This window comes from Gymnogyps californianus, chromosome 2 (assembly GCF_018139145.2).
Source record: "Gymnogyps californianus isolate 813 chromosome 2, ASM1813914v2, whole genome shotgun sequence".
NCBI classification, from domain to species: domain Eukaryota; kingdom Metazoa; phylum Chordata; class Aves; order Accipitriformes; family Cathartidae; genus Gymnogyps; species Gymnogyps californianus.
Genome location: NC_059472.1, coordinates 94987002 through 95005372, shown reverse-complemented (window position 1 = coordinate 95005372; position 18371 = coordinate 94987002). Strand labels below are relative to the sequence as shown.

At 44.6% G+C, this 18371-nt stretch overlaps 1 protein-coding gene across 1 annotated transcript in view; it reads right to left on the bottom strand.

Moving 5' to 3' along the window:
• Positions 1–18371, bottom strand: part of BMP6 (bone morphogenetic protein 6) — a 95648-nt gene that overhangs the window by 20637 nt on the left and 56640 nt on the right. The window contains exon 2 of the mRNA XM_050891000.1: positions 7367–7559. Coding sequence (XP_050746957.1) covers positions 7367–7559 — 193 coding nt within the window. The remainder of the gene's footprint in view (positions 1–7366; positions 7560–18371) is intronic.

Genomic DNA, 18371 nt, shown 5'->3' with positions numbered 1-18371 from the left:
GTTGAACTAGGTTTTTTACTTTCCCACCCTCCCTGGCCTTCTTTCCCGAAACAGGCAGAAGTTTTACCAGGGAGACAGTGAGAACAAACAGAAATCTCACCTTCAAAATGACCAAGTTAAAGGTCTCTTATTTTAATTACAGATCTCGGAACAACATTTTTGGCCCAACTTCAAAGCTCACAATTACCCAGGTGTTTAAAGGATTGTTACGCATCAACAGCCATTTACCAAAGCATTAATTACTATAAGTCTCTAAAACTTTCCTCAGCTGAACGTTTTTGTTTACTTTTCTTCAAAGACAAGTTGACATAATAGTCTAGACTGCCTAGCAGCAGTTTCTCAAAAGGGAACTTTGCACAGAAGTGTGTGGGATTTAGATTTTAATTAACGCACTTTCAAAATACTTTTCTCTTCTATGTACCTCAGGATCTGAGTCTTTAGCTTGCACTGACATCAACCTTCTGTAAAAATCATCCTGTATAGCAAACTAGCAGGATTATTTGCTCTTATCCACTAACGACGGACTAATAACTGCACTCACAACTGACTCAGTCTTACAGAGTTGAACAGAGCTCCACATAGATAAAACTTTGAAATCACAGCCTTTTCAAACCTGTAGATCCACCATCTCGCAGTAGATGCAAGCACTACTTTGAATGTAAATGTGTTTATTACTTATAGAACAGACTGTATGCAGAGCTCACACAGCATGACATACTGCCAACAGATGCAATACAAAACCTTAGCAACTTAGTATGTCTAAATGACCATTATTCCAAAGATTTAAAAGCACTGTACAAAATTTAATCAATCAGCGCTTGCTCTTACAGAGAGCCTCAGGCAGGGGAATGCCAGCACCTGGAATGAGCTGCCACAGAAAGCAAAGGCAGTCTCTATAATTTTAGGAGAAGAAGTAAGGCTCAGTTTAACTGTCTGGAAGAAGCTATACCATCTGTGGGCCAGAGAACCAGGACAGACATGCACATCCTGTAAGAGCTCCTTAGAAACACGGAAGGAAATATCAAGAGCTGTCAGCCTACAAATGAAGTTACTTCAAAGGTGAAATAGAAGACCAGCAACTGGGCACTAATTTGCAGGGACTGACAGCCAGTGGAGGAAAAAGCACAGAACGGAGATGCTGGGACACTCTGGAGGGGGTCTGCAATTCAGCACAGGGAGAGGAGAGCCACCCTGGATGCATCCAGACATGGGGACACACCAGAAGGGACAGGTAAGCTCAGCCTCACACCACCACCGCTCTCTCTGATAAGAGCTCCCCTGTGCTGAAAAGGATGTCCCACTGCGGGCATTGCCCTGGTGGTAAAGTCTGTGAGGACAGGGGTTTAAGTCTTGTAGACTCACTGGAAGAGCAGCAGCGTGAAACACTGGTTTCAAGGCTGCATCTGGCAAAGAGTGGAAGATCAGAGCCTAGAGCTAGAGGATGTGGTCTCCCCGCGCCAAGACTGCGGGAAGCTCAGCCTACAGGTCCATGATAATCCCCAGCAAAGCCAACACTGATATTTGAGTGCAAAGGTGTCCCCCCACATCCAGCTCAAGGTCTTGAGTTTCACAGCTTTGAGGAATTTTACCAACATTTTACCAAGAGGAACAGTGAAAAAAGAAAAAATCGTCCCAAGTCACAGGGATAGGAGATGTATTTCTCATTTCCTTGACTATGATTTAATGATACTAAGGGGTATTCTAGCTGTAGTGATGGCTACAGTACTACACCTCAGAGTTTAAATGCAGTTTGAGGCATGAAGATGGGGGAGAGGGCAAAGCGGTAGTATTTATCTTTGTCATTTAAGAAAAGAAATGAGGCACTGAGATGGTATTCTTTAGTTTTGGTAGAAAAAGCCAGCTGGTTATGGAACCAGTAAGTTTCATCCAGAATAACTTTGACTTTTAAACTACTAAAAACCAACCACCCTAAGACACAACAAATCGCATACCCACAGTGGGAGTTGAACTGAAATGCGGACAGACGCTCCTCTATAGCATCATGGAAACAGCTCTATCATATACAAATATATGCACACTATATACAAATCTGACCCCAACTTGAAACAGATTCATGCTAGCTTTGTCATTTGTATTACACAACCCATTCCAAAACCCAGTTGAGGACAGTTATTTATTTTCTAAGCTATAAACACTGCCGGCAAATCAATTTGCCCTTTAGATTAGAAGCTCGGATCACATTTGTATAAATATCCTGTTGCAAAGAGGAAGACTTTATTACCACTGTAACTGGCAGCTAAAAACCAGTGACTGCCTTAACCCTTACGGAATTGTGTTCAGCAGAAGAAGAACATACTCCCCAGGCGGTCGCTCTGCAGGGCACACCTATGTCCACACATGTCTTATCATGTAGGAGGAATCTTTCTGCACATCAAGTCCTCATATTTCATTCTGGGTGCAAACGAAACTGTTTAATAAACTTTGACCATTAAGGTACCGTATCTTCCTTTGATCACTAACACAGGCCACTGTGTTTTTCATAGATCAGTTGTTTGGACAGTGTGGGAGTGTTTTGAGGTCTGCATTAGCAGGATATTTACACTTGAAAACATACTGATGATCCAAACCAAGGACTAACATCTTTGATCAACCATAAACTGCCTTCCCTAGTCCTGACCTGACACCTCTCCGGGTGAAAGCAAGGAAGTTTTGAGAAAGAAAAAGAAATTAATGAGCTGTTTCCAGGGACAAACTCATTTCTCCCCTTCCCTTGTAAAGGTCTCTCTTACATGGCAATCCACTTCCAAGAGGTATCAGAAGTCACAGAGGGCTTTTGCTGGTCCTTCCACAAATCAACGCTACACCTTAGACACAAGCCCATGTGCAGGGCTCAGCTGTGCATCGATACCACCGAAGGGAGGAGAGTCGAGGCTGTGCAGCTCCTGCCTGCTGAAACTAAACACCCCCTCAGATATGGCCAAGGTGGGACAAGCACCTGGAAGCTGACACCACCTGTCTTCCTAAACTGGTGCTTTAGCAAATCTCCCCACTTTCTTCACATACAAAAGGGAAAAAAAAAGAAGAAAAAAAAATCCCACCCTAACCTTCAAACAGCACAGGCTCTTAAACTCTGGACGGTCAGAAGCTGAAGGGCAGCAGCATCTGGCAGACGTATCACCCGTTCCCTCTACCAACGTCAGCCCCTACAGCCCACAGCCTGTTTCAAAACCCAGAGTCATCCCTCTCAGAGCAAACGAGACGTCACCTCAGCCCTGTTTGGTGAAGCCTCTTCTCCACACAATCCAAAATGCATACCACTGATGGCTGGCCACAAGCTTGACCCATCCTGAGGATTTCATTAATCTCTTTGGAGTGTCCCACTGAGAACTCCAGCAGTTTGTGTTATGACAAAATGTGGCCATTAACTGCAGTTTGGTTAGAAAACAAAAGCCTAGTTTCTAGGCACTATTTTTTTTACCTTATGAAAGGGTGGAAGGAATGGGGAGGTGAAAATGTTACTGACACAAGTGAGTCAGTATTAAAAATGTTTTCTTTTTTAAGAGAGAATGTACTTAGACTACACTGTCCTCAACATGCATTTCACTGCCTGGAGCCTCCACGAGTATCGTTTTCATATTTCTGATGGCTTTGAACAAGGAGAGGGTCAAATTTCTCCCCAAAGGTTTTATGCTATTTCAATCAGCATTGATCTCTGATCATTCACGCTCTCTCCGCATACATCCCTATGTAGGAGACAGTCTTGAATGGGCCCATATAATCCTTGCTTTTAGCCTTGTCTACAGTGACAAAAATCAGTTTGATAATTCAGTAACTGGTAGAAATTTTAGCCTCAGGCTTTGTTTTGTTTTTAGCCATCAGGGAACGGCCAGCAGTGCCTTGCAATTCCGTTCAGCAGTGCACACATCTGGGCTGGAGTCACATGCTCATGCTGTTACTGTCCAGATGAACTTTTTTTTTCTTTGCTCAAGTAATACTGAATTAAGCCACTTCATTACACTTAATTGGAGCCAAGGGATACTTCCAGGCTCTGAGCTTTGGTGAAGATTTGTATTTACTGAAGTTTTCTGTTATCTCCTGCCCTCCCAAACTAATTTCTTTGAGAGGAGCGGGCAGGTTTCTTTTTCTTTGTATTTTTTCCCTCAGAGGTGCACACTGCCTTTCCCTTGTGGACTGCTGGTTTAAATCCATACACGCCAGATGCCCTGTTAAGAATTATTTGCACCCCAAAGTATTTTATTAGCTACCAATAATCGCCTCAGACAACTGTTAACCTCATAAAAGCCAAGATTAACATGGTGTCTTTGAACTTTGTCTGGAGACTGCCAATGTTGACTGAACAGGCACCTTCTGTGGCCTTCAGAGATGAATTTTCCTGACCAGAAGGAATATCTGTCAGCAGAACAAGGTGAAAAAAGGTGCTACGTCAACTCCTTCTGTTTCACCTGCTAGTTCACCAGCTAGACTTCAAGATCTGTATAGACTCTTCCTTATGCAATAAAATGTCATAAAATGTCAGGAAATATCAAGCTGTTATTCAAACCATTAGTCCAAAGGAAGTGTGACACAACTTTTTTTAGTATTTTTTTTTTAAGTCAAAGGCAGCTGTTATTTTCTGGCTCATAAGATGTCTGCTAAAATACAACAGAAGACTTACAAATATTTAGCAAGTTCCTTCAAAATATAGCACTTTTTTTCTTGTAATTCAACCTTCTAGTGTTCTCAACAGGAAAAGAAAACATTATATTCCAAATTAATCCACTGAGACAAAAGGGGGAGAAAAAAGCACTTTGGATTTTTTTTCTCCCCAGTAAAAGCAAGTAAGTGAATTGACGATCAAAAACCAAAACCACTCAAAGAATACAGCTCCTTAAGGCATACCAGAAGAATCTGAGGTATTTTTCCCCTCCATGCAGAGATATTAGTGAACAGCTAAATACAACTTTTTAGTATCTGTTTTCAAGAATGTTTACATGCCAAAGTCTACCCAGGTCACCAACGTGGCTGCATGTTTGAATCTGCAGCAGCAGTAGCCTATGGAGTCAGAACCTCAGCTGAAAGTAACACTGAAGAGCGGTAAGCAGCTGCTAGTATCTTACTTTAACTGTCTTTTAACATCTGCATATTTTTAATCTATAGAGGACAATTAATATAGATGACAATTAATATATATACACTTCTATATACAGATACAGAGAATACATACATGTGCATGTATTTATACACAAGCACACATGTTTTCTTATGTGCTTTTGTATTTTACATGTACATGAAAGAGTCCTTTAAGCTGAAAGGAAAAAGGGTGGAAAAGGGCACATCCTTTTTACAGCTCCAAGAATCTGTGAGCCACATCTTGCCCACCTCTGCACAGATGATGTGACAAGTCCCGCAGACTCACCCAAAGGGCAAGTTTCTTTAGCCAAATGTCTCCCTCCTTCCCACCAGTAAAAATAAATAAATAAAGAAGAAAAAGAAACAAAAAGGGAGCCTTGAGGGACTGGATGAGTCAGAGGTTAGTAATGAACTACAGACACTCATCCCTGGGTCAGCGGTTCACGCCTAGCCCATGTCACGAGGGACAGCGAATTGCTGGCAGTCTGGACCTGGAGGAAGCCGCTTTACGATTCCCAGTCCCAACAGCGGGATCCCCTCGGCATGGCCGCCAGCAGCGGCAGGAGGAACACGATGGAAGGGAACTGAAAGACCCGAAATACTCGCCAGCTCTGGAGAGAGACCATCCTGGTGATCCCCACCCGAGCTGCTGCCTCTGCTCCATCCGTAGGGAAGTCTCTAGCACCCAGTGATGCCCAGCATGTGCAGATTCCAAAGTGCCCAGCGCAATCCGATTTTGGCATGTTTCTGGCATGGTATTCGAAACAAAGATACAACGTGCCAGCATCATTGCTGCACACAGCCACTTTCAGAACAAAGAGTTTGCAAATTTGTCAGGAACAGGGTACGTTAGGGGCCATATCCTGTACTTTATTCTCTTTCCTGCATTGCTTTACTTGCTTGCTCAGTTTACTCTGAAAAAATGTTATATACACATAAAAGTTGACAGTTCTCCTACTCTGTGCCCTGCTTTGGTGACCGTCAGAGAGCAGCGTATCGATCGCTTCCATAGACACTTGGCAGAGGTCTTCCTCCAGCTCCAGAGGTGGGATCTCTACTTGTGAAATCTAAAACAGAACAATACTCACCATTTTTTATTCAATGTGGCTTTAAATGAACAATACAGCTAACATCTATGAAATCTGCGTGACCGTCTGGACTTCCATCAGCTCTTCAAGTGGGCATTGATGTAACATCCTAACCAGCAAGCACGTTACCCCAGGAGGCACTCCAGCAACCCGCAACTCGAAGTACAAAAGGAACACTGATCTTCTAAAACTAACACCTTCTTCCCCACCACCTGTATACCCAAGTACTTCTCTTCATTTCCCCAGAGGCCACACTCCCCACAGAACAACCACTAGCTATTTGATGTTGCCCTCACAACAGCAAATCATCAAAGGCAGATCCCCCCAAATGGTATCCATGGAAAGGCTGGAGAAAGAAGGACCAGAAAGGAAAACACCCAGGAAACCTTCACAGAGAAAAGAAATTGAGCTTTTTTTAAACACTGCTGTTTCTGATTTCTTTTTCTCTGCCTGCAGCAGAGGAACAGTTACAGTCCTGACATGTTTCAGCAGAAGTAATGAAACACTTTTGTACCACAGCATTACTCTGACATTTAATTGACCATGTATTTCCATCTTTTAGCCTTACGGGTTTCCCCATCTGAAACATTACCCTTTTTAAATTAATCACTCCTTTTACACTTGTTTGGATTTTTGTGCCACAGTTTCTACCCTGCCTCTCTCTTTTTTGCCTCTCTCATTGCCACTGAAAGCCCAGGCGTGATTTTGTACCTGTGGTCAGCATGCTGAATTTTCTTCTGCTTTATTTACTTCAATGTAAGTCCAGCTGAGAGCAGGTCAAGTCTGCACTAATTACCAGTATTTTTCAAACAGGCTATGCTTTTTATGCTGGTAGTATTAAGTTGAAAGGGGATATGTGTATTTCAGTACACAAGAGCAATGCCAGCATAATAACTTCGGTTTAAAAATCTACTACCTCCCATCAGATTCTTGCTCTATTTAAAGACAACACAAAGGTTGCAGCTAAGTGACACCCTGGGCTACGATACCGTGGACTTTCTCCGGCTGAGGTCCATTTTGCACTCTACCATGCCCATTTCCCACAAGGAAAGGACCATGCAATAACATAGCCCCGTTAATGTGAACAAAACTGACATTTATTTATCAGTCCTCTCAACATGAATGCACAAGCTCAGCCTACCCAAAGACAGCAGCTGCCGGCACGGAGTGAGCCCCCTCTTGCATACCTGTTCTGATGTTCCTGCAGCACTTGGTAGATGCTGATAAGGAAGGTTTGGTTTTTAAAGCTCCCCACAACGCAGTCCTTGTAGATCCGAAACTCAGCGGCTGTGACGGCCTCGCCCTCAGGAATCTGAGACAAATTAAATTTGAACTCCTTGTGGTGCCGCTGGTGAGGTGTGAATTCCTTGTCATACTCAACTGCAGATGGGAAAAGGAAAGAAAAGGAAAAAAGGAACCATGACTAAAATTTAACAACAAAAGGTTTCCACATGCTGCTACCTGTTCCTTCAAAAAACCAAGAATCCTATTTTTTTCTCCAAAGATAGCCTTGGCAAGTGCCAGGAAAGCTTATGCAGCTAAAGCCTTTCAAATACAGTACTAAGAAAAGATGAATGTTCCTCTTCTCTAGCCAATGCCTTTCAGATTTCCTATTTTTTAAAGAAAAGCCAGCTTTGACAGGTGAAATGTGACCATGCATTTTGCTCCTGTGTAAAACTCTGAAGCTGTGACTGCCCCCAGCATTTTCCACCTGTGGATCTCCGTGTTCTTTACGGCATTTTCTTAAGCTTCGCGCCTCTCTTGCAACAGAGGAGACAATTAGTTCCATTTTGCTTTAGCACATAAAGACACAGACAGAACTAAGTGTTAGCACCAGGTCAATCAATTCCCTAACTGTCCTAAAAACTGCTGTTTTCTGGCTCCTGGGTTTGTGTGTTAGCCATCGGACTGCCTTGTGAGCAGAGTAAGATTAACATGACGTTTATTTCAAGGGTTAAAGTTAACCAGAGCTCCCCTTCCTTTTGCAGAAGCTTATTTGAGAATGAGAGAGCTGAGGAGGAGTGACCCCTTTTGCTTTCTGGTCTTAGACCTCCTCAAGTACACTATCAGGTATAGGGTTTAACACAGACGCAAACCAGAACCTGTCCTTCTTCAGGCCTCAGGATTTGCATTTTCTCTGTTTGAGGCTCCCTTTGCAAACTCTACTTCTAGTCCCACTCTTGTATTACTTGATTACATCTTGGTTTAGTCTGACTTTGATTTATTGTTCGTTATTTCTTCTAATTTTCTATTAGAAATTGCTTGAAACATTAACATATTATATAAACATACAAAATTACATCTTTAAAACCCTGAGGGGAAAAAAAATAAAACCAAAAAACTGTTCCCACCACTGCAACTGAAGGAGTATGTGTCAATGATGAATAAGTCACCATTATATTATCATTAGGAACATGATTACATTTAGAGAAGGCGGCGAGGGAAGTACAGATCCCTTTTCATGTTTGTCTTTGTGCTCACTTTTTGTTGCTCCCCCCCTTAATACATCAGACTGCAAAGGCGTCCACGAGCTTACCCTCACAACATCCCATGAGGCAAGCAGCCATCCCCATTTTACAGCTGGGATACTGAGTCACCAGGAGAGTGACTTGTCCAAGGACAGGCAGTGGAGGCTCGCAGCAGAGCCAGGAACGACGGCCAATGTGCTTGAGGTTCGTTGCTTTACCCATGGGTAAAGCAGATACCCAGAGAGCAGATACGTCTCCCGGCTGCTGGAAACAGCCCACGGAGCTTTTCCCCTCTACCTTTCCTGACTGCCTGTTCCTCCTCATCCCCCAGTCCCAGTTTCATCTGTGTCCTCTCCCTTTCCTTTGGCAGCCCATCATGTGAGCTGCCTCATCTGGCTGGGTCCACGTCCTGGCTCCCTGCGAGACAGTTAGTCACATCCTTCTCTCTGAAGCTCGCCTGGAAATCTTTTCACCTCCGCATGACTGCTGCCGAGCGTTTTGTGGGACACCGCACTTGGAGATGCTGCATTAAGAGCTGCCACGGGACAAACAGGCAAACTTGCAACTGTTGTCAGTCTCGGATGCCGCTGCCAATTTTGGCAGCCTCGTGTTGCATCTGCCTGAGCAGTTTAGATGTCAAACAACTGACAAACGCGGGTGATAGGACCCTATGGCTTCCAGAAATGAGGTGATGATGCCCAGCATCTCCATCAGAGATTGCACCAAGGCAAACGATGGTACCGCTCACTTCCAGCGCCACCTAGGAATTACCTTGCTGGCCATCAGTTACCGGCGATCTGGGCTTCCCTTTGAAACACCTGCCCCTGCTCTTAATTGCGAACAACTCTGGCAATACTGGACTGGTTGGCGTCACTTGCATGTATGCTCTCAAAGAAGGGGCCCGAGCTGCCCGGTTACTCCCCATCCTGAGGTGAGCCCTGCAGGATACACCTCCCAAAACAGAGTGGCCGTGGACTTTCAGAAACTTGCAAGCATCCAGCCAACAAGAAACCGCGTTCGGCTGCTTGCAGCAGGACGACGTGCCCAACTTGGCCTTTTTACTTGCTGCTACAAGATGAGAGGATGTAATTAATGGTGAGGGAATGTCTAAATCCACGGGTTTGGAGAGACATGTGTATGAAGCAACGATTCTCAATTTAGAACTCGCTAAGTCCTTGCTCGTGGGTGCAACGACGAGCCGAAACCCACGTCCCCTCCCATGCTGTCACAGGGACGAGCTGACCTGTGGGCAAGATGCAGCGAGGCGGCTTTCCCCTGGGCTCACAGCTGAGGATGATAAAGAAGGATCAGGAGGATCAAGGGGAAGGACACAACCAGGATGAGCAGCAGAACTCCATCAGGGTGCCAGAAAACTAAAATTACACCAGAGAGAAACAGCAAAGGGAATATTCGATGCTTCCTGCCAGCTATGGCCCCACATCAAGATGCAATGTGGCCTCTCCAAGCGCACGAGGGAGAGCGTGGAGCCGTCCCACCCGGCACGGGGCTCAAAACGAGCCTAAACGTCACTTTTTGTTGCTCCTTTCTGATCTCAAGTGAGCTACGGTGGCCTGACCTCCACTCACCTCCACTACAAAATACGCAGTTTAAAAGCGATATAGCCAGACTCTGGTCCTTTAAATCAGTATTTTCCCATACTCCTCTTCTAAAAAGTCAAACACAAGCCACAAGAGGAAGAAAAAACCACCAAAACATCTACCACAGAGCATCAAAAGTAGCAGCAGGTATGATGCTTGACTCCGAGTACCCTTTCCCAGTTTATAACTTGCCCAATATATTTACAATAGTATTTTCCTGTTTTTTAAAGCTTTCTTCCTTTATCCCTGTCCTTGTCCGAATACCCTACACAATCACAGAAGCTGACTAAACTGATTACAGGGGAAACATTCAGACTGATTTCGTTATCAGGCTTGGCAGAATAAACAACCTGAAACACACAAACAAGGAAATCTTTTTTTAATCCTTCAGAGATTAAGTAATTTAGCTTTTTCGGTTTAAGAAAGGCACGTTCAGAAAGAAACACTATTAAGTTCATGGTGTCCTCCTCAGCTGTGTTCAGAAGCATCCCTACAACATCACAGGATGGAAAAAAGCCTACATTAAGCTTGTATGAAGCAAGTATAAAAGTTTAACGAGTTGGAAAGTTTTTCTGGCTATGTATCTTCCCATGATACAATGGAGGGTGGGTTTTTTTTTCGTTGTGGGAGTGGTGAGATATTTAAGTTCTATATACTCATTGTCACCCCATCAAGTTAATAATCAACTGTTTTCATTCAGCAAGACAGCTTAAAAATATAAAATGCCAACAGTTCTTCTCTGGGGGCTTTTTATCCCCTGGAAACTGTTCATTTTTAACAAAGAAGTCAAGTTTTAGAACAGTAAAATTTGGAAAGGCAAGATCCGAGCTGCCGGTTCCCAGGATTACCCAGTCTGTATTGCTATCGCGTTACAATGCATCAGATGACCTCGTATTCAAAATGCAGAGAGCGCATGCCAAAATGCAAGGCAACAGCAAAAAGGAGACATCGTTTCTCAAGCTGCTTTCCAATTATTATTTTTTCCACATGAATTCGTTCAGGTCGGTCTGACCAGTGACATGTGAAATCCAAAGCTAATTTCTGTCTGAAGAGGGACACATGTATGTCCCAACTGCGCAAAGCCCTTGCAGGGAAAATCAGGCAGCTCACAGCTGGGGCAGGTTGAAAGCAAGCAGCCCTGAGTGTGCTGGCCTCCCACAACCTCTCCCCAGTGCCAGCCGGAATGTCAGGACCGAGCCAGGCAAAACCAGGGATTGTAGGGTCATGACACGAACTATAGCTGTATGAAATTCATCCTCATGGTCAGACTATATTATCCTGAATATTATTATTCATTTGCCGGGGTAGCTCCTTGGACACTGCAGATCCAGGCATGCATGTACCAGGACAAGGTGGGAAAAGAGATGGCAAACAGGTTTTAGCCCATCATGGGTGTACATCCTCTGAGCCAAAGGGACTGTCTGCTCCACCATGCAGGTCTCTGCCCCCATCGTGGCTGGGGCTTCGGCTGTTCCTTTGCTTGCAACGCAAAGGAAGGTCTGAGCTGTGGACACCGGGAGTACTCACCCCTGAGTTTTCATTACAGCTCATTTCTGAGCAGAGCGGCTGAGCATGCACAAACAGTTAACAGAGAAGCCTGCCAGTAGCTCTTTACATTCCCCTTAACAAATATTTTTAAATACTACACAAACACAACACTATTGTTGAGCAGTTAAAAAGGCAAGAATGGCAAAATTAGGGTTACTGTGGTTTTGAATTTTGTGTATTCTAATTCTAACCCAGTGTTGCAATAGCCAATTTCAGCACAAAATGTCCTTGGTTTAAAAATAACATACTGCTTACAATACTTGTTACTTTAAAAACACTGCACAAAAAAAAAAAAAAATAATTAAGAAATTAACACAATGCATCTATTTTGGTAACTATACCATCCTACCCTAATGACAGTCATTGAAATAAACTCTCCTCGTGCATAGGAATTTTCAGCATTTCTTTTTGGATCTAAAGTAACTGGTATGCAGAAATAACAGGACGACAGTCTTTCCTGAGGAAACACAACTTTCACTCATAACACCAGCACCAAGTGTCATGATATTCCATGGTTTCCTCCAGTTCTCAGCTGTTGAGAAAAGTGTTAGGTCAGGTGCTCAGGTGAGAATCTCAATGGTGGCTTAAGACAGTCTCCAGCTCATACTCTAGGAGCTAAAGCCAAACATACTAACATGTATACTCATAATCTAGAGCTCCAAAAGTAATTTTTTAAAATAAATTGTCTATATAAATAATAGTAATTTCCACAACAACCTGGCTCCTTGGAGGGGGCAGAGAAGGAGGGGGGTTGCAAATGAATGAGGTATGATTATTTGGGATGGGACATTCTGCATCCTTCCTGTCCCCAAGCAAGGCTGAAACTTCTGAAGAATCTTTTGCACCCCAAGGTCTTCAGTGATGACTTGGTTTTGCAGGACCACTGCAACCACACTCCAGCAAAAGCAACCAGTACTCATAGCCTGCTTATGCAAAGTGAGTTTTGCACAAGTGTTCATGAATTCAGTTTGAGTACAAATATAAGCCGTTCCTACTCATTTCTTCTCATCCTTCATACATGACCCCCTCCCTAATAAAATGAGAAAGCCCCTGAACACTGGAGTTGTTAACAGGAGATTCACCACCATAGCTACATAATAAGCACAGAGGTAATTTCTCTGTTTTACGTCACCAATTTCTGCATTAAGTCAACAGCATTTATCACATCTGGAGCAATGAAGCAGTGGATTAGGCCTCATATACTTTAAGCATTACCACAGCTCCAACAGTCCCCTCTAATAAAAGGACCATGTACATATATGACTGATCTACTGCTGCAACCTTACAGCTGCATCACCAGAATTTCTTCAACAACAGCTGTCAATAGTTTGCACAGGACAAAATTTATGTAAGCTTAAAAAAAACCCTCAACCTTGGTCACAGTTGCTGTAAAAAGAAGCAAAAGGCAGTAAGAATCAAAGTATAGGGCAGAATTAATATAGAAGTTAGTAGTACTTTTATAAGACTAACTGACACATGGTCAGGGAGGACAGAAGACGAGCTTTCATGCATGCAAGACTTTTGTACATCCAAGCTGAGGGATGTCCAACTTCAGTGCAAGACTCAGTCTTCCTTTGGGTCTTACAATTTGCCTCCTATTTCACAAGAAGTGCTTATCTAGACCATCAGACACAGGGATCTACGTGGATGGGACCTGCAGCACATCCTTTTTACTCTGAAGAGATGCCCAGGATATGCCTGAAGGCTTGTCTGTATTTTCCAAATCTATCAGGTCAACCTAAAAAAAGCAAGTCTCCCAAACAGCCCTGCCTCACTGGCAGATGATCATGACTGTATAAGCAGTGTTACTATTAAAGATTAAAGCTGACCTTTATTACTAAAATAACCAGTATTTCCTAAATACTGTGTAAAAAAGAGCAAAGAGTACAACCCAAAGAGTAGAAAGTACCAGTTTAACATCTTAAAATGGGAAGAACAGAAGACTAAAAGGCTTCACAGCTACTTCCTGCTGTTTAACAAGGAAAGAGAAGTTAAGTTGTACTGAGTGGACCCGCAGATGCAACAGGAGGCCAGCAGCAAAAGCAGATAGCTCCTGGAAGTAGTAAGGATGCATCAGGGAAAGGATCGCTGCTGTCTGGTTTTCACACTTACATATAGTACGTGTCATTCTCAGTTGGATACCAGGCTAAAGAGGCATGCAGTCTAACCCACTGCAGCAACATCCTAAATCCACTACTGCTTAGAGATATGACTGACCACTTTCTTTTTACAGTAAGGACCCAAAAGAAAGCAAAACCTTCCCATTCTCCAAACTAAGATTTATTAGCATGCCATTTCACAAGTAGAGAGCAAGAAAATTCTTTAAAATAGAAGAAACTCAGGTGAGACATTAAAATAAAAGTTCTGAAAGCAAATCTTCCCCTGCCCAACATGCGCAAGGGTGGGGGAGATCCTTTCTTCCCACCTTGCTCTCAGCCCAGTGACTTCAAGTACCTTCCATATTGCAGCAACTCTACACAGTCCCTCAGGATCTCTAAGAAAAGACTGTTTCTTTCCATCACCCCGATCGTGGTGACAGATCCGTCCCCTACGTCAAGCACGTTGCCTACTGCTCCTGCTGGCACTCTCCTACGTGCCAGGTCTCCCCAGATCCCTCCCTCTTCACTCCCTTCTGAAACGAAGAATGAGCAAAAATAACTAATTTCAAAAAAGGAGCAATCCCTCTGCTTCCCAGACATCTCCCCTGGATTTGTAGTACCACATCCGCAACAAACAGACCAAGGTTTGTTCTCATAGATAAGATAAAAGCTCACTGGACATCAGTAATGAACTTTTGCCACTTGCACTCTTGGTGATAAAAAGCAGTTTTTAAACAGAAAAAACATCAAGATAATTATGGTTGAATCTGGCATTGCACCTTTTGTTGATCCCTCTGGGTCCAGCTGAGGTGGTCTAGAGACAATGGCTAGCTGTGCTACCATAAATATAATGCAATTGGAAGTTAAGGCCTAGACAGCTTAAAAATAAGATGATGATTCATGGCCAATAAACTCCAAAAGGGTGCTTTCTTCGAAACAGCTATAATATCACATCTGGGCCGCCACAATATAAAGTGGAATTATTCCACTAGCTTCAGTGGAGCAATGCCAGTTTACATCCAATGAAGACCTGGCTTTATGCTCGATAGCTGTGAGTGCCAGAAAATAATGACTCAGAAAAATAACCCGTCATTAATCCAATCCCAATGTAATTATGGAGATTAAATTTAAACAATAGCAAATCACTCTCTAAACATAACACTCTACAGAAGATCTTCAAAGGAGGAGGGCCTTTTACTTTTGGACGAAAAATACAACTGAGCTGCTCTTTGTTTCTTTGTGCTGGGAATCAAGCTGGAATTGGCTTGTAAAATCAGATTAAAACAGTTGCACAACAGCTTCCTTTCAGGATTCTTGAACCAAAGGCAGTCTAATAATCAAAATAATATACTAACCAAATATATAATACCCACGGGACACCAGCAAGTACTAAAAGGCATTTTCACAGTATCCACAAAGATGCCTACTGTATGGCCAGTAAAGCTTTTCCACTCTGCACTGGGGGGCAGGCAGCAGTGGGGACCAGCCTCACTCCGGCACACGATGGGAAGAGCTAAAGCGAAGGTGAGGAGGAGGAGAGCCCTTGGCAGAGAGCTCTGGGGGGAGCCAAGCCCCGGAGGCTGACTGCAGGCCACCGGCATCTCCACCACCAGCACTCACTTCTGGGCTTCCTGTGCTGTCCCCCCAGGAATAACAGAGATCGCTTTGCAACCGCAAAGGCAGCCGCCTCCTTCGTCCCCGCCCCACAGCTTCCGAACACAAACGTTAACAAAACCGGTGTTTGCTTTCCATATGCTGCCACATACGGCAGGTCCCTGCACTGAAAACAGTGTTGTATCTTAGGAAAACAAAACATCTTTCTGCTTAAGAGATGCCAAATTGCTTTATCAAAGGCACTACTGTTTGCATTTTTGTGGCAATATTAATGCAGTTCCCACTGAGAAGTTGATAAAGACCCTGACTGCAAAAACACCCCTCTGGAAGAAGTGATCTGGAGCTATTTCTGTATTGCGTTTCCAAATAATTTATGATTAAAATAATATTATGCTTTCCCAAAACCATTTCTACTTCACAGCCAGGTTTCATGCATGCAGACCCAGAGTTCGGGGAGGTGGCGATGCTGTCAGCCTAGTGGCAGGGATGCACAATAAGAAGCGCTTCGCAGCTACACACGTGGAGGGAAGAGGATGCTCCTACCACTCCTGTTTGCTCCCTTGGCTTTATGTTTCCTCCTGCATCCATGCCCACACAGTAACTGCCTGGGACACTTAGAGCCACCTGTGGAAATCTGCTCGCGGCGTTTCCCACCCTCCAGGCTCACCACAGGTCACGCCGCATTTCCTGCTGGCATGGCCGCCGGCATGCAGCTCCCTGGAAGCTCGCAGCTGCCCCTGATGGGGTGCACTGATGGGGTCTGGAAACGTTTTCAGGATTTTTTAAATGGTGTAGCAGTTGCCTGGTTTATCTCGCATCATCCCTCAAAATTAGCTGCCCTTCTGCAGGAATTTAAAGTAGTCCAAACCAATTCACTTGCACGTTTGAGCTAAATTTCAAAATCGAGGTTGCGCAAAGTGGAAAATTTTTTTTAATTTATGGGCATTTCCCTCTCTGCTTTTTTCACAGGGGAGGTTTTATGTTTATCAGTAAGACTGTGAATCAACCAGCAGCAAGTAGGAAAGCAGACAACATAAAAATGTTTGCAAGTTAAGTTGCACGCTTTCATTTTGTTGAGCACTCATCTCTTAGCATCACAGGCAGGTTTCAGCTTTTCATTTAATAGCCCAGCTGAGAAAGGTATCTCCTGAACACAATACAATCACTCCCTGTAAAAATACTGCCCAGAGCGCTTAAGGTTTTATAAATTATTGAACAGGTTTAATCCAGCACTTGAGACACCGATACACAGAAAAAATCAGCCGTGCTTCAGAGCTTGTCATGCTGTCCCGAAGCCTACGCCACCACACTGTAATGGTAGCATTGCTGACATGACTTGTGACTCCAGCAGACACCATGAAATGCTGTTGCATCACTTAGTATTTAGTGTTTAGTATTTTACACAGGGCTCCAATTTCAAATGACTGCATTAAACGGTGTCCAGCCAAAGGACCACCGAAGAGCACAGGCTTTGGGGAACTGGCAGGGCGCTCTGTGAGAGAGCACGAAGGACACCAGACTTGGTATCAGCCAGAGAAAAGAGAGGACATGAGCAAGAAGGAAGCCCTGCACCTAAGGAGGGCAGAAAGTGACAGCAGGGATAAAAAGAGTAAAATCATGGTCTGGAGATGCCACAAGTTCCCAACATTCAACACGACTACAGAGCAAACGCTCTCCGGGAGAGTCAAGGTGAGAAGACGCCACAGCTCTGAAGACTGAGGAGAGTGAATGTGTGAAGTGCTTGAAGAAACATGAAGTGTTCTAAAGATTATTACTCCTGGCCATGTATATTTGTCTAAGGAGCAGCATGGTTTGGAAGTGAAACCCCCTTGCTGCCGCCATTTACTGCGTGCCGGCTGGGCACGTCAATCTGGAGGAAGCAGCTCCAACATGTCACCAGGACAGGAAGCTCCCAGCCACTGCTGGGGTTGGGCACCACCATGGCACCAGGACAACTCCCTGTGCCAACCGGAAGAGCCGGAGCCTTGGAAGACATGGAGCTACACAGAAACACCAGAGCTCCCTTGCTAAACCCGCTATTTCTTTTGCCGCCCTTCTTATTTATCACTCTTTTCTTCCTGTCCTGCCCTGGCCATCCTGCCGGGCTCCCTGAAGGCTCAGGAGAGGCTTCCTCAGGCCTGGGGTGAGGGGGAGCGTGCTGAGGGCTCATGCCACAGCTGTGACTCATTTTGGTTCCTGCCTGCTTGCACACGATGAGGCCTCACAGGGGCAATGGCAGCAGAGCCCCCGGCAGGCACATGCTGCCACCATGTGAGGAGGCCCAGTGGGCAGTGTGGCACCCGATGGAGGAGCCCTGGGGGGCCTGTAGTCCCAGCAGCACGGGTCTGTCTGAAACTCTTCTTTCAGAAAGCTCTGACCAACACCTGCGTGGTGTCACATCTGGCCCTGGGGACTGGAGGAGACATAAGGCAAAGAAAACCCTCTTTCATGGAGACATAAGGAGCCCCAGCGCCGGCCACCCTGATTCCCCCCACTCTGCCGAATCCCCTGTGAAGGCAGACATGGCCTCTGTCCCCCACAGGTAACGAGGAGCCTGATTGCCCACAGCATGTGCATAACGCTGCTCCACAGAGCGCTCTTCTCGTAGGGCCAAATTAAAGAGCTGGGAAGGAGAGTGAAGGATGAGAAAAGAGGGATGGAAGAAGGAAAAGGAAAGTCTCACCACTTCCATAGCCTTCTCCAGCAAAGGCAGATGGGCTGTGAAGCCCCTTAAGGCTCTCACTGTGCAACCCTAACACATCTGGGAAGCGCTCAAGAGCTGCGACCATGAAAACTGAAGAAAACTTAACAAGAGACAGAAATCTCAGAATATTTTACAGCGATTACAGCAATGTGAGGCAACTG